This window comes from Peromyscus leucopus, chromosome 3, assembly GCF_004664715.2.
Source record: "Peromyscus leucopus breed LL Stock chromosome 3, UCI_PerLeu_2.1, whole genome shotgun sequence".
Taxonomy (NCBI): domain Eukaryota; kingdom Metazoa; phylum Chordata; class Mammalia; order Rodentia; family Cricetidae; genus Peromyscus; species Peromyscus leucopus.
Window position 1 is genome coordinate 108,103,681 of NC_051065.1, and position 14,845 is coordinate 108,118,525.

At 43.7% G+C, this 14,845-nt stretch overlaps 1 protein-coding gene across 9 annotated transcripts in view; it reads left to right on the forward strand.

Moving 5' to 3' along the window:
• Positions 1-14,845, forward strand: part of Nr2c2 (nuclear receptor subfamily 2 group C member 2) — an 82,495-nt gene that overhangs the window by 54,915 nt on the left and 12,735 nt on the right. For 8 of the 9 annotated variants that reach the window (XR_005091135.1, XM_028854982.2, XM_028855003.2 and 5 more), the window contains 8 exons: positions 1,549-1,749; positions 4,359-4,461; positions 6,873-7,052; positions 8,825-8,972; positions 9,858-9,951; positions 11,984-12,117; positions 13,036-13,213; positions 14,486-14,607. Coding sequence is in view for 8 of the 9 variants with exons in the window: in XM_028854982.2 (XP_028710815.1) it covers positions 1,549-1,749; positions 4,359-4,461; positions 6,873-7,052; positions 8,825-8,972; positions 9,858-9,951; positions 11,984-12,117; positions 13,036-13,213; positions 14,486-14,607 (1,160 nt within the window). In the remaining variant the exon portion in view is untranslated. The remainder of the gene's footprint in view (positions 1-1,548; positions 1,750-4,358; positions 4,462-6,872; positions 7,053-8,824; positions 8,973-9,857; positions 9,952-11,983; positions 12,118-13,035; positions 13,214-14,485; positions 14,608-14,845) is intronic. The other variant, XM_028855016.1, reaches the window with a different exon arrangement.

Genomic DNA, 14,845 nt, shown 5'->3' on the forward strand with positions numbered 1-14,845 from the left:
CAGTGAAGAAGAGGCTCTGGGTCTTTGAGAAATTGGAATCAGGCCGCCTTCAGTGCATTCCACTGTCTTTTATTATTTTCTCTCCATGTGCCAGGCCCCTTCTGGCCCTGACCACACAACAGTAAAGTTAGGCCTCTAAAAGATCCCAGAGTCAGAAAATGGAGTAGGCTGGTGATGAATTACAGTGGTAAGCCAAGTGAATTCTGTCACTCAGACAAGGTTCCCTTCAAAAGTATCACTTCTTTAAAGCAACCCTCTCTAGATTTTTGAAGAGTTAAGGCTGCCTTTTTTAACTATGACAGGATAAAGACCCTTCCTTCCTTCCTTCCTTCCTTCCTTCCTTCCTTCCTTCCTTCCTTCCTTCCTTCCTTCCTTCCTTCCTTCCTCCCTCCCTCCCTCCCTCCCTCCCTCCCTCCCTTCCTTTCTTTATGTTTAAGTCTATTATAATTGTCTTCACAAAGGGACTTTTAATTCTAAAAATAGTAAAGATAGAATCCTAGAGTGAAAGTAATTGATAAAAAATAATTTCTGTAAAGCTCACTAAGGATGTTAGTTACTTTTCTGAAAAGCTCACTTGTATGTTCTGCATCCTAATAAACTTATCTGGGGTCAGAGAACAGAACAGCCACTAGATATAGAGGTCAGAAAATGGTGGCACACACACCTTTAATCCTAGCATTCCAGAGGCAGAGATCTGTCTGGATCTCTGTGAGTTCAAGGCCACACTGGAAACAGCCAGGCGTGGTAACAAGAGCCTTTAATCCCAGGAAGTGATGGCAGAAAGCAGAAAGGTATATAAGGTGTGAGGACCGGGAACTAGAGCTGATTAAGCTTTCAGGCTTTCAAGAAGCAGTTCAGTTGAGATCCATTCGAATATGAGGACACAGAGGCTTCCAGTCTGAGGAAACAGGATCAGCTGAGGAATTGGTGAGGTGAAGAAGCTGTGGCTTGTTCTGCTTCTCTGATCTTCCAGCATTCACCCCAATACCAGGCCCTGGGTTTGTTTTTATTAATAAGACCTTCTAAGATTCCTGCTACAGTATGTTGGTTACTTTTCTCATTGTTTTGACAAAATTCCAGACAAAGTAAATTTACAAAAAGAAGGGCTTTCATTTTGGTTCAGATTTAGGATACAGTCATCCTGGTAGAAAAGTTATGGCAGGAGAAATACAAGATAGTTGGTCACATTGTATCCATAGTCAGGAAGCAGAACAGATTGATTGCTGGGGCTCAGCTCATTTTCTCCTTTTTTTTCTATTCAGTCCAGGGTCCCAGTTCATGGAATAGCACCATTCATATTCAGGGTGGGTCTTTCCTCCATAGTCAAATCTTCCTGGAAAGACCCCCATAGATATACCTAGGGGTGTGTTTCCATAGTGATTCTAACTCCAGTCAGGTTGACAGTGAAGATTACCCATCACAACTGGTAAAATGTATCTTAGACCAGCAGTGATTCTAGTGATCACCTCCTGGAACACTGCCTTCAAGTGCAAGTGCACAGGTCTGAAGACAGGCCATGCAAAGGGGCTTCCATGCTGTATCTTGTAGATTGTAACAGACCAGCAGACAGGACAGAAGATCCAGATAGTCACCGCAGTGGACGCCTCTGGGTCTTCCAAACAGCAGTTCATCCTGACCAGCCCAGATGGAGCTGGAACTGGGAAGGTGATCCTGGCGTCTCCAGAGACATCCAGTGCCAAACAGCTCATATTCACCACCTCGGACAACCTTGTCCCTGGCAGGATCCAGGTAAGGCCTGTTGATGGGTGGTCGTTTCCGTACTTGATACTTGAACTGCTTCTCAGCTCGGTTTTGCCCTGCCTTGGAAGGCCACCCTAGAAGGGCCTTTGGGGATTTACAAGCATGGCGGGATTGCTGCCTTAGATAACTAAAGTAAAAGCCAGTAAACTGAGTGGCCATACCCAGAAGACAATCATCAAGAACAATAAGAAGGGGATATAAACAGCCAAGGAAGAGGCACTGGCATAGGCAAGGTGAGAAAGTGAGGACCACTGGAGAACTGTTCTTCAAACATTGGAAACCATTAGCCTGTGATATCTTTAAGGCACCCTTTAGAGCTGACCACTCTCAGACAACAACACCTGCTCTTACTAATAGGTTTGCTGCCCCCTGATAATAGGTTTTTTCGCTGATACAGTAAGCCAGATTAAGCCGAATTGAAAACATGTAACAGGTTTATTTGAGCAAAACAACTCCCAGGCGAGTTCTCCAGTCCCAGAGATGGAGGCTGGAGAAGCAGCACCCACAAATGAAAGCAGGGAGACTTTCTATAGGTTGTAGGTGAGGGGTGAGACGTGTCCATCACAAGCTGGTCAAAAGCTGAATGCTTAGGTGGGGACTTAGGCGCTGGTGGCAACGAGAGGAAGTTGCAGTAGTGGCCAAGAATGCAGAACTATTTGTTTGTTTGTTTGTTTTGTTTTTGTTGCCTTTTTTTGTTGGAGACTCTCTGAGAGGGTGGGATTTGGAGAGAGACAGAATTGGGGCTTTCTGGTTCGTGCAGGAGTAAGCTGGAGGTTCTAAATGAACACTTAACCTCTGTCTCATGTAAGTGGCCAAAGCCTGGGTCCAGCTCTTCATTCTGATCTCACATATTTCCAGGAACTGCTGTGTACTTTCTATCTCCACCTCTGTCCTATTTATCTCTGCTCTGGGAGGGAGAAGCAAGGTGGGATTGGGGCAGCCACAAAAATAACAGCAGACACTGAAGGAAAGCAGGGCCGTGTTCAATGTGAAGTTGGAGGCTCGATGCCAGAGTACCCAGGCATAGGGCGTGTTTCAACATAGTTAAGGGGGGAATCTTTGTTAATTTAGTTTTGTTTTTTGTTTGTTTTGGGTTTTTGAGACAGGGTTTCTCTGTGTGCTCTGTGAATGACAGTCCTGGCTATCCTAGAATTCACTTTGTAGACCAGGGTGGCCTTGAACTTACTGAGCTCCACCTGCCTCTGCCTCCCAAGTGCTGGGATTAAAGGCGTGTGCCACCACTGCCTGGTTTTGTTTTTGTTTTTTAAATTTATTTTGATCTTTTTGAGACAGGATCTCTATATAGCCTTGACTGTCCTGGAACTCACTATATAGACCAGACTGGCCTCCTCCTCACAGAGATCTGCCTGCCTCGGCCTCCGCCTCCTGAGTGCTATGATTAAAGGTGCATGCCACTATTCCCGGCTTGGATTTTGTTTTTTAATTTGTGGTAAATTGTACATAATACAAAATTTACCATCTTAACCATTATTGTACCACCACCTATAACTCTTTTCATCTTCCCAAACTGAAACTCTGTACCTATTGGGGCTCTCACACATAAGCCACAGTGAAGAGATTTGAGAAGTTAGGAGTGCTGTACCTCTTCCCTCAAGCCCCCTTCTGTGGAACTTCTACACACACCCCACACTCCTCCCGTGTGAGTATCTTTGGAGTATGTTCAGGTCAATATTTTTAGTAAGTTTAGGTTCCTGCAGAAGGCATAGAGGTGTTGGCTCCCTCTAGAGAGCTAGAGTTGTAGGCAGCTGTGAAGTGCCTGAATTTGAGTGCTGGGAACTGAATTTGAGTCCTCCATGAACACTCTTAACTGCTGTACCAATTCAACAGTTCAGACTCTTTGTTTAAATTTTTTGATGTGTTTTTATATTTATGAGAGCTAGCAAGAATTATCTCTCTTATCCTCCCTCTCCCAAAGTGTGTTTTGATCCTTTGATGTAAAACTATCCAACTTGTTAAAAGCACGGGTTTGTGAAAGACTGGTTGCTGATGTCACAATTTACAGGTGATTTTACGTGAATTCTGTATATGGTCCCACCTTGTGAGATTCATTTGAAGATTTATTGTGTGTTCAATTTAAGTACATTTTAAAAATAACTGTTGTTTAAACTTTTTCAGATTGGTGTCAGCTATGTTTTCTCCTAGATGGATAGCACAGTTTGTTATCTAGAGAGTAACCTATAAGGGAGAGGAAATAGCTGGCTTCCGCTCTCATCCGTACTACTCAGGCCATCTGTTACCAGGTTCCTCCACAAGAGATCTAGTCAGGAAAGCTCTGACAAACACCAGCTTGCAGTTCCATGTTGTTTGATGGGATGAGACACATAGCTGAAGAACTTCACCTGTCTTTATCTTAGAGAATCTATGTGGGATCCCCATGTGTCTTCCAGTCTTGTTCACAAGAGAACAGTCACTAACATATGCAGGCTAGTGGGCTATTGAATGAAGCTTTCAGAGTAATCCCAGTTCTGCCCAGAGAGTTCGTTTGTTTAGATACCCAAGACTGGGAATATACAACTAGATGTTACTATACTTAGTTATCTAGATTTTAATTGGCACTGTTTTTGCTGACATCTTAGATCGTCACGGATTCTGCTTCTGTGGAGCGTTTGCTGGGGAAGGCAGACGTCCAGCGGCCCCAGGTGGTGGAGTACTGTGTGGTCTGTGGTGACAAAGCCTCTGGTATGTGACTCCGGCTTCTGGCACGTATCATGGAGCAACAGCATGACCTTTCATAGGGTAGGGAAGTGGGTAGTTGAGAAAGAATATTATATGTGGGTTTAAAACATGAACCTCACATAATAAGCAAAGTAGTTTGTCAGGTTATTCAAACTGATAAGAAAAGTCAGGAAACTCTGTATTTATATAGTATTTATATGCTATTAAGAAAGTAAAACTTTCTTTCATGTTTGTATCTTCCAAGGTGTATTATATGTAGAATTCCCCTCATCTAAATTGTCTCACTTTTTATTCTTTCACTGAACCCTATGTGTAAGCATCTATAATGGAGGAGCAGGAACCACACAGTTCCTCTTGGGACTTGTACACATGTGGATGTCTGCTGAGTAAAGACCCAAGGTTGTGTGTGTGTGTGTGTGTGTGTGTGTGTGTGTGTGTGTGTGTGTGTGTGTGTGTGCGCGCGCGCTCTCTGGAACTGGGTGAAGACCCAAGGCCTCTAGAGTTATTTATGTCTGTGCTTCTGGTGTCCTTCAAGGAGAGCTCAAAGGCTTCCACAGTTAGTGTTCTGATGAAGGGAGACAGGAGGCTTGCCAACATTGGGGAGCCACAGAAGGTAAGTGAGGCAGTAAGGCAGGCAGTGGGGAATGAAAAACTCAGCTCAGGGGATCTAAGTTCTGAGGCAGCTTTGTTCCACTCATATGAACTCTGGAAGTTTTGTTGTCCTTGATATTTCATTTTGTCTCTTTGAAAAGGGGCCCTAGACCTAGGAAGATGCTTAGGAAGCATCTCCAGAAGCTCCAATTTCCCCCTCTAAGTTGGTTGTACCATTTCTCTGTACCATTGGTGCCTGCCTCTGATCTCCTACCCTTTTTTTGTCTTGGTAAAGCCAGTCCATCCTACCACTTAAAACCCCATCTTCCCTTGGAAGCAGGTAGACAGTGCTGCCACTGGTTGCCTTTCTCTAGTCCATCCTAGGCATCTGTTACATTCTCCAATAATTGATACTAACTTTCCCACTAGAGTATTTGAGCAAAACCTATGCCTGCTCAACAAGGAGACACACTTTGCAATTTTTGGAATAAATAAAGCAGAAACAGAAATGGCCAAAGACTGCCTGGTTTTCCTGTTGATCAGGGATCTTCTAAGCTTCAAGAAAAGGCCTCATCACATAGCCTTACAGTGCCACTGTGTCCAGCTATTAGAAGTCACTCAGAGATAGCAGCAAGCTCAAGGAGACATTGCAAAGAAGGTCAAGGCAATATTGACAGGGTTCATTTCACACCATAACGTTAAAGGAAAAGGAAAATGAGATCCTCCAAGTTACCTCTGTAGTCCATGTGAACAGTGATGCTGTGAAGTATCTTCCTAACAATTCAGCTGTAGTCTTGGGCTCTGCAAGCAAGAGGAGCCCAGTCTTAGCTGCAAGGTTCTGCTGATGTTCAACAGCACTTTGTCAGCTAGGAAGGGTGAGCTGAGGTGTCATTGGCTAAAGACCACTGTACTGAGTAAATGAGAGTAGAGAAATAAGCTGTGGCTTGTAACTGTTCCTTGAAGGGCCTGAGTAATTCACTCAGAGGCATGCTTAGGGACAAAGACATGACTCTGAGATTAAGCAAGAATGAGGGAATGATACAGGGTGTTTAGTCTGTCAGTGAGGTATAGACGAATTTCTAAACAGTCTTATTAAATAAGAAACAGCCAAATACAGGGGTAATAGCTGAAGAGATCAGAGAAATAGCAAAGAGCCACTGACTAACCTTAGTTTACCACCACTCCATAGCTTCCCAAAGGAGAGCTTCTTCCTGTCTAACCTGTGCTCTTATTGCCTTCCTGTTCTGCCTTCTCATTGGCTCTACGCCCAGCCACATCACTTCCTCGTCACTGCCTGTCTGTACAGACCTCCAGTCTCTATGGTTGGTACTGGGATTAAAGGCGTGTGTCACCACGCTTGGCTGTGTCCTTGACCACACAAAGACTCTGCCTGCCATGTGATCGGATTAAGGGTGTGTGCTACCACTCCCTGACTTCTGTTTATGGCTTGCTCTGACCTCTGATCTCCAGGCAAACTTTATTTATTAACATACAAATAAATATCACCACAATGAGAGTGGGCATTGAGCAACTTCTACAACACACTGTAGTGTGTACACCGGAGCAGTGTTGCCTAAGCTGCTCTGTGTGTTGGGATAGTTGTGTGCCAAGGACAGTCACATCATGTATGAGCTTTGGATTTCCATCGTGACCATATAAGGTTATTGTAGAAATATAGACACATGAGGTAGACATATTGTTGGGCTGCCATTAACCCCTGTGGTGGCAGCTTCTGACAGGGTGTACTCCAAGTGGGAGTAGAGCTGGGTAGCTCACCTCTGTTCATGATGAACCAGATCATATGCTCACTCACTTCCCTTCAGGCCGTCACTATGGGGCTGTCAGTTGTGAAGGTTGCAAAGGTTTCTTCAAAAGGAGCGTGAGGAAGAATCTGACCTACAGCTGCCGGAGCAGCCAAGACTGCATCATCAACAAGCATCACCGAAACCGCTGCCAGTTCTGCAGGCTGAAAAAGTGCCTGGAGATGGGCATGAAAATGGAATGTGAGTAGCAGGGCCTCACCGTGTTAGTAACTGCCTGCTAAGTAAAGTGTTTACATTAGACTTTAAATGAATGGGGAAAACATACAAGCTTCACTATGCTTTACCTTCTGGGGCAGCCAGGTGATCCAGAGCTGACACTGCTGGGTTTGGGGTTTGGTCTGTCCTTCCTTCCTTCCTTCCTTCCTTCCTTCCTTCCTTCCTTCCTTCCTTCCTTCCTTCCTTCCTTCGTGACAGGGTTTCTCCATATAACCCTGGCTGTCTGTAGACCAGACTGGTCTCGAACTCAAGAGATTCTCCAACTTATGCCTCCCAAACACTGGGATTAAAGGCATGCACCACCACCACACCATCGGGTCAATTCTTGATGGTGAAATCAAAAGAACCAGGTTCCAAAGTAGCAGCAGCACAAGAGAAGTCAAGGAGAGCAGTGCTGTATTCTCGAGAGTATAGCAGGGATGGAGAGGAACAGTTAGGGCCTACACCACCTTAACAGTACTGCCTGGCTCCTGGAAAGATTAGAGCGAATGGATTTCAGAATTGTTTCCTGTCCAGGAATGGGACAATGGAAAATCCACTGGGGAACAAGAAGTATGTTTGTAACCATACATGACTAGCTTAGGGTGAGGTTGCCCTGTCATAGTGTCATGCTATCCTTAGTTGTAAGCAGTGACGGGATTAAACTGGGGCAATCACAGGCATAGTTGCAAACTCAAGGTCCAACTGCATTTCAGCTTAGAAGTAGGGCTTCTTGATCCAAGGCTTCATTGCTTTCTTTTAATAGTTCGTGGGCTGGGGAGGTGGCTCAATACGTAAAGTGCCTGCTGCACTAGAATGAGGTTGTGAGTTCTGATCTCCAGCACCCATGTGATAGCTGGGTGTTGTTACTCTGCCTGTAATTCCTAGCACTAGAGGAAGACAGGTGGATCACCAAAGCTTGCTGGCCAGCCAGTCTCTCCAATCAGTGATTTCCATGGTCATTGAGAGACCTTGAATCAAAACAAATGTGGAGGGCAATAGTAGAAAGCATTCATTGCTGACCTCTAGCCTCTGTACATACATGTACTATACACCACACCCCATCCCCAAGATCAGTTGCTTGTAACAAACATGCCTGTCATTTTTGTTTTAATTACATATATGTATGTGTCTATGTGTGTTATGTACATGTGGATGCAGGTAGCTACATAGGCCTTGGATCTCCCTAGAACTGAAGTTACAGGGAGTTGTGAGCTGTCTGATGTGAGTGCTGAGAATTGAACTGTGGTCCTCTTCAAGAGCAACATGTTCTTAACTGCTGAGCCTTCTCCAGCTCCTATATACCCATTCTTACACTAGGTTGCTGGAAGAGAAATTACTGTATACAATTAACAGCTTTCAGTTTGCTGAAGCACTTCAGGCTGGAATTGGACTCTGGAGAGGTTGCTCTACCATTTGTGTCATGGGATAATCTCTATGAAGGGTCCACTTGAAGATAGGCATTTCTTATCCAGGACTGAGCCCAACTGGTTAGTGATAGAAGTAAAAACACAGGGGACTATGTTGACTTTTTCAAGTCACACCAGAATGGCAGTTTCTCAGTAGGCAGCACCTGCCATCTTGAGCCATCTGTATACCTTTAGGTTTTTGTATTGGGATTATTTGATTTTACTCTTTTCCCCATTGTTTAGAAAGCCCATGGTAACTAAACACCAGAGTTACAGATTTGCTAAGAGACCACTTTATGTTATGGTGTTCATTCATTTTACTTTTTTTCTTTAAATGTGTAATTTAAGCTGTACAAAGTGAACGGAAGCCCTTTGATGTGCAACGGGAGAAACCAAGCAATTGTGCTGCTTCGACTGAGAAGATCTATATCCGGAAAGACCTGAGAAGTCCTCTGATAGCCACTCCCACATTTGTGGCAGACAAGGATGGAGCAAGGTCAGTCTCCTGTTCACACAGAGCAGCACTGTGATTGGCCTCCAAACTGGCCAGAGGAAGTGCAGATGTCCCTGGAAAGGGCACACACATGGCTCTCACCTACCTGCCACAGCCCTGGCATGCCTCGTTCTCTCTTTGGAGTTCACTTAACATTGCTGAGGGTCACTCTGGGGCACAATTGATCCTGCAGTTTAGGCTTCATTCATACAGGAAAATAGCTGTCTGTAACTCAGAGTACAGGCCTTTTATTTTATTTATTTATTTGTTTGTTTGTTTATAATTCTGAACGGTTTTATTAAATAAGAATCACCAAGCCAAATGCAGAGTTAAAAACCCAAGAGGTCAGAGCAGCAGCCAAGAGCTGAGACCAAGACTGCCTTCTTATCCCTTGCTGTTGCTGTTGTCCTTTCCCTCAGAAAGAGACAGGCCTTTTATTTTATTTTTTCCAGTATAGACAAAAGGCCCAAGGTGAAGAAAGGCCCAGATAATGCCACAAACTAGCTTGTACAATCTCTTTAACACATTCTGAACTGGTTTTCAAGAGAACAGAAATAAGGAAAACCAGAGATCTAAAATGTGTTACAACAAGAGCTGAAGTTGAGGGTCTCTGAACAATTCTTTGAATTTTAACTTTGGGGAAAATGGCCACAGTTAGTATAGAAGGCCTAGGGATATGCATGTGTTCTGTCCTTTCTCAGCCTGTAACCTGGCTTTGTGAGGTGCTCATCAGCAAGAGCAGAGAGCTGGCCACTCACCCTAGGCTGAGTGTTAGAGCTTTTCTCTTAGCAAACAGCCTTGCAGATAGGAAAGGCAGATAAATGCAGCATGAACACACTGTGCAGAAAATGTTAGAAGCTACTCTGGGTTTCTTTGTGTCTTCAATAGACAAACAGGTCTTCTTGATCCAGGGATGCTTGTGAACATCCAGCAGCCTTTGATTCGTGAAGATGGTACGGTCCTCCTGGCCACGGATTCCAAGGTAACATTCTCTCCTCCTGTGTGATGCAGTGCAGGCTGCTTTTCCAACTACCCCTGCCTCTTGACCATCAGAGACGATGCTGGAAGTATAGCTTCCTGTAGCTCCGTTAGCTTCATGTGATAGAGCCATTTTAGGATTTGTTCTAAAGATGCTGGTGGCTTTTCAGACACCCTAGTCAGGGCTGACTGGCCATAGTCACCATCACAGGGCAGCTTTGTGGACTTTCAATGGTTCTATACCCCTATTAATATAATATTAATGTTATACATATTGGCTGGCTACCAGCATGATGTAGAAATAGCTACTTTTTCTAAGGCAGCCTTTTGCAGAAGCTCCGGTTCCTTCCCATTTGATAATCTGCAATAGGCTGACAAATGAGCCACAGAGAATGAGCTTGTAGACAAAGATGTCTGTTGGTCCAAGAGGTTGCCTCCCATTGTAGTGACCTGCACAATGTTCTGTGGTTCTACCATAATTTATTAAGCAGTTTTGTGTTTAAAACTTCTACTGATTTTAGTTTTTTATTTCTATAATCAAAACATGGGTATATGTGTACACACACAAAAGAAGAAAAAATAAAACCCACACAGGTATTTATTTGTACATACACAGAGAGACAGAGACAAGAAGGACTTGTACATATATTTCGTGGTTTATTTATTTTTGGCTTTCTTTTTATAAGCTGAATGTAATTCACAATCCACCCTCGCAATGTATAAATCTGTGGTATTTTAGTATATTTTCATGATTCTGGATTCAACCACCACCAATTCCAGAATGTTTTCACCTTCCTAAAAGAAACTCATCAAGCCAGGCCAACCACTAAGCTACTTTTAGGCTCCATGTTTTTTTTTTTTTTTTTTTTTTTGGGCTTTTCGAGACAGGGTTTCTCTGTGTAGCTTTGGTGCCTGTCCTGAATCTCGCTCACAGAGATCTGCCTGGTTCTGTCTCCCAAGTGCTGGGATTAAAGGCGTGTGCCACCACCGTCCGGCAGGCTCCATGTTTTTAACAATTATTTAACAATACATTGTATATGAAGGGAATCATGTAAGTGTGGCTCCTTCACAACTGGTTTCTTTCACTTAGTGTAAAAGGTTCGTCCATGATATAGCATGTTCCTGTAGCATTCCTTTCATTGCCAAAAAGCGTGCCACTGCCTGGCTGCCTCGTGCTGTGTGTCTGTTCTTCAGATGATTAGTATATGGATTGTCTGTGTTTGAATTGCTGGCCATGTAAAATTGCTGGCCATGAACAACTTTTAAATTTAAACTTTGAGGAGCTGCCAGACTGTTCATAAATGTGACTACACCAATATGGTTAGTCCCATCAACAATATGTGACTGTTCTGATTTCCCCACATATGGGAAAACATGTTCCTTTCTTGGATTATAACATCCAACTTATGTGAGGAGTCACTGAGATTTTGATTTCAAGTGAGGTTGAACACACTTACTGACCATCTGTACATCTTCTTTGGAGAAGAGTCTTCAGATCTTTGTCCCTTTTAAAAGTAGGTTGTCTTTTTATTGTGTTATTGAAGTCTTTCAATATTTTGGTTATTAAACCATTACCAGACATGTGACTTGAAGATATTTCCTCCCTTCTTCCGGGTTGTTTCTTTACTACTTTCTTATATCTTCTAAAGCACAAAAAGCTGTGGTTGGGGGCTGGCTGACAGTTTTAAAGGTTTAGTCCATTATCACCATGGCAGGAAGCAAGGAAGTGGGCAGGCAGAAATTTACTTTATCTATTTTTCTGTCATTTTATCACTGTATCACATGTGTGGATTTGTGTGTGTGACCACAACCAAGATATAAAAATACAAAACATTGATCCATTCTGATCCAATGGATACACAAAAAGATCTCTCTGGTGTGATTCTTTATTCACACCTTCTAGGAGCTTGGCTTTAAAAAAACAAAACAAAACATGATACCTTCTTCATTTCATTGCCCTTAAGTCATTCGCATGTGTGTGCTAGTTTTCTAGTGTTACTGTTTATTTTTTTTTTTATATTACTATTACTTAATAGGCTGAAACAAGTCAAGGAGCTCTGGGGACACTGGCAAATGTAGTGACCTCTCTGGCCAACCTGAGTGAATCTTTGAACAATGGTGACACTTCAGAAATGCAGCCAGAGGACCAATCTGCAAGTGAGATTACTCGGTATGAGCCCCTCTGATATCCCATATTCCCCTGGCACTGTTATAAGGATAGATGCTAGCACTTGGCACCTATGTTATAAATGTTTTATTTTTTTGATGCTAGAAATTGACCTCTGCTTCTTATGTACGAGACAAGTGCTGTGCCACTGAATTACATATTTCAAAAGTACCCCAGTTATGTCTAATTACGAACTACAAAGTTGTCACAACAACCCCACACATTGCTGGTCTTCTACATTTAACTGTGGGCACCCACACTAAAAGAGGACCTGCTTATATCATGTGACATAAGGCAGTCAGAACTGTTGTTCATTCCCTACACCAAGGCCTTCACCAGACAAATGTTCTTTGTCTTGAGCACTGTGTAAGTGTACCTCTTCTTTTTGTTTCTGTTGGCTTGCACCTGTTTTCTGAATGGTATGTGCTAACTGAGAGATAGCAATAGCTGGCTCCAGATGGCATTGGCTGCTCAGGGTGTTTCTTCCCTGTAGATTGGCCCTTTTGTTTTGCTCTTCCATTCTAGCCTTGGTGTCGGGACAGATAGGTGCATTCTGGGAGCCACACAAGTTCTCTGCTTGTTTTTCCTGTTAATTTTCAATCTGATGGCAATATTCAGATCTCAGGCATAGGGGAAAGAACATGAGATCTAAATTATAAAGAATTCTGGATACCCGTGAATGCTGTTATTGGAAAAGGTAACATCTGTGAACCTCAGCACTCAAATCTATAAAGTGTAGGTAATTATATGTGAAGATAGAAAGTACATAGCTCAGTGCCTAAATACATAGTAAGAAGAGCTCCACTGCCTTCTGAGTGGAACTGGATTGTCTGTCTCCATTCATTGCTTCTTTAAGTAGAATCAGCTGGAGCTCTATTACTGACTTGCCATTGACCGTCTGCTTCGTTTTTTTGGTCACAGGGCATTCGACACCTTAGCTAAAGCACTTAATACCACAGATAGTGCTTCACCTCCCAGCCTGGCAGATAGCATAGATGCTAGTGGAGGAGGGAGCATCCATGTCATCAGCAGAGACCAGTCAACACCCATCATTGAAGTTGAAGGCCCCCTCCTTTCAGATACACACGTCACATTTAAGGTGAGTACACATAAGTTAACAGGTGCCACCTGCCTCCCCAGTGTGCTGGAGCCAGGTACTGTACCAATGCTAGTCTACAATTTCAAAAGTAAGACCTTGCAGAAAGCTCATTTTCTTTATTTTTATTTATTTATTTTTGGTTTTTTCAAGGCAGGGTTTCTCTGTGTAACAGCTCTGGCTGACCTGGAACTCATTTTGTAGCCCAGGCTGGCCTTGAACTCACAGAGGTCCACCTGCCTCTGCTTCCTGAGTGCTGGGATTAAAGGCGTGTGCCACTACCGCCTGGCGTGAGCTCATTTTCTAATTGTGGCAGAATCTTGAATTCCAAAGCATATTCCTGTTGCTTCTTTACATAACTGTTCCATAGTGCCTTTGGTTCTGAAGCGACCCTCCAATAAGTGTGGCACATCACTGCCAAGATATGACTGCTGTAGTGATTGGCATTGAGGATCAGGGAATGGCTGCTCTGCCTCTTCCTTCCTGTGACAGCCTGGCTCCAACATAGGTTCAGGTGGGCAACTTGTTGGCTCTCTATATAGAGAAGTCATCAGATAAACTCATTAGCAAATAGGCAGCCTGACTCTGATCTTAAGTATACTGCCCACTAGAGCCTTAGCCACCATCTTTGAAGAATACTAGTAGGTCCTCAGTCTTCCCCATGCTCTTTCTGTGTCTGCCCTCCTGACAGGGTATCAGAAGGCTTTCTAGTCTATAGTCTCCAAAATGAGTCTCTTGTCTCAGTGCTCTGTACTAGAGAGATCTAGTCAGTCACTTGACTATAGTTGCCCACGGCTTGCTTCTCAGGTTGCTTCCCAAGACACTAGAGAGCCCTTGTGGACATCAGAGCATCTGGAGCCCTGGCAGGCTGTTCTTCCAATGAGATGTTATCTTCTCATATGGGCTTTCGCCCAGTACCCTTTCATTATCTTGAAGTTACCTTTAAAAACACTTGTCAGTGAATTAAAGACAAGTAACAATATAGCTGTGAGAGTTGTTGAAGATACCTTTGTATGAGTGAGCTGCAAAGTATCTTACAGCCTCTGAACCCTAATCCAGACTGCTGGACTCAAGTCATTGAGAAAGAAACCATGGGAGCTGGTGGGAGCCTTGGCTACATGGATACATACTCCACTAATGACAGGTCTTTGGAAGTTCTTTGAGATCTGAGACAGCCACTCTGGCTGTTAACCTTTGTTGACACAAGAAAGGGATATGTTGACAAGGGCACCTGCCCTTCCTTTAGCTCGTGTCACAGTGCCTCCTATTTTCCAGCTTACGATGCCCAGCCCTATGCCAGAGTACCTCAATGTGCATTACATCTGCGAGTCTGCATCCCGCCTGCTTTTCCTCTCCATGCACTGGGCAAGGTCAATCCCAGCCTTCCAGGCACTTGGGTAAGTGGCCTTTATTCCTGGGTGTCCTTGAGTAGTGGCATTCTCCCATCCAGGAATGGCCAACAAGGTCTCTGAGGGCCTTTCCAGTGTGATTGTTCCAATTTACCTTATTCAGAGATCAAAATTTTATTAATGTAGTCAGTAGACTGGAGGAAACAGTACTTCTTGTATGTGCGAGGGACTCGTTGCTAGGAACTGTGTCTGGCCTTTGATAGTATTAGTGTATCAGAGTACTGGT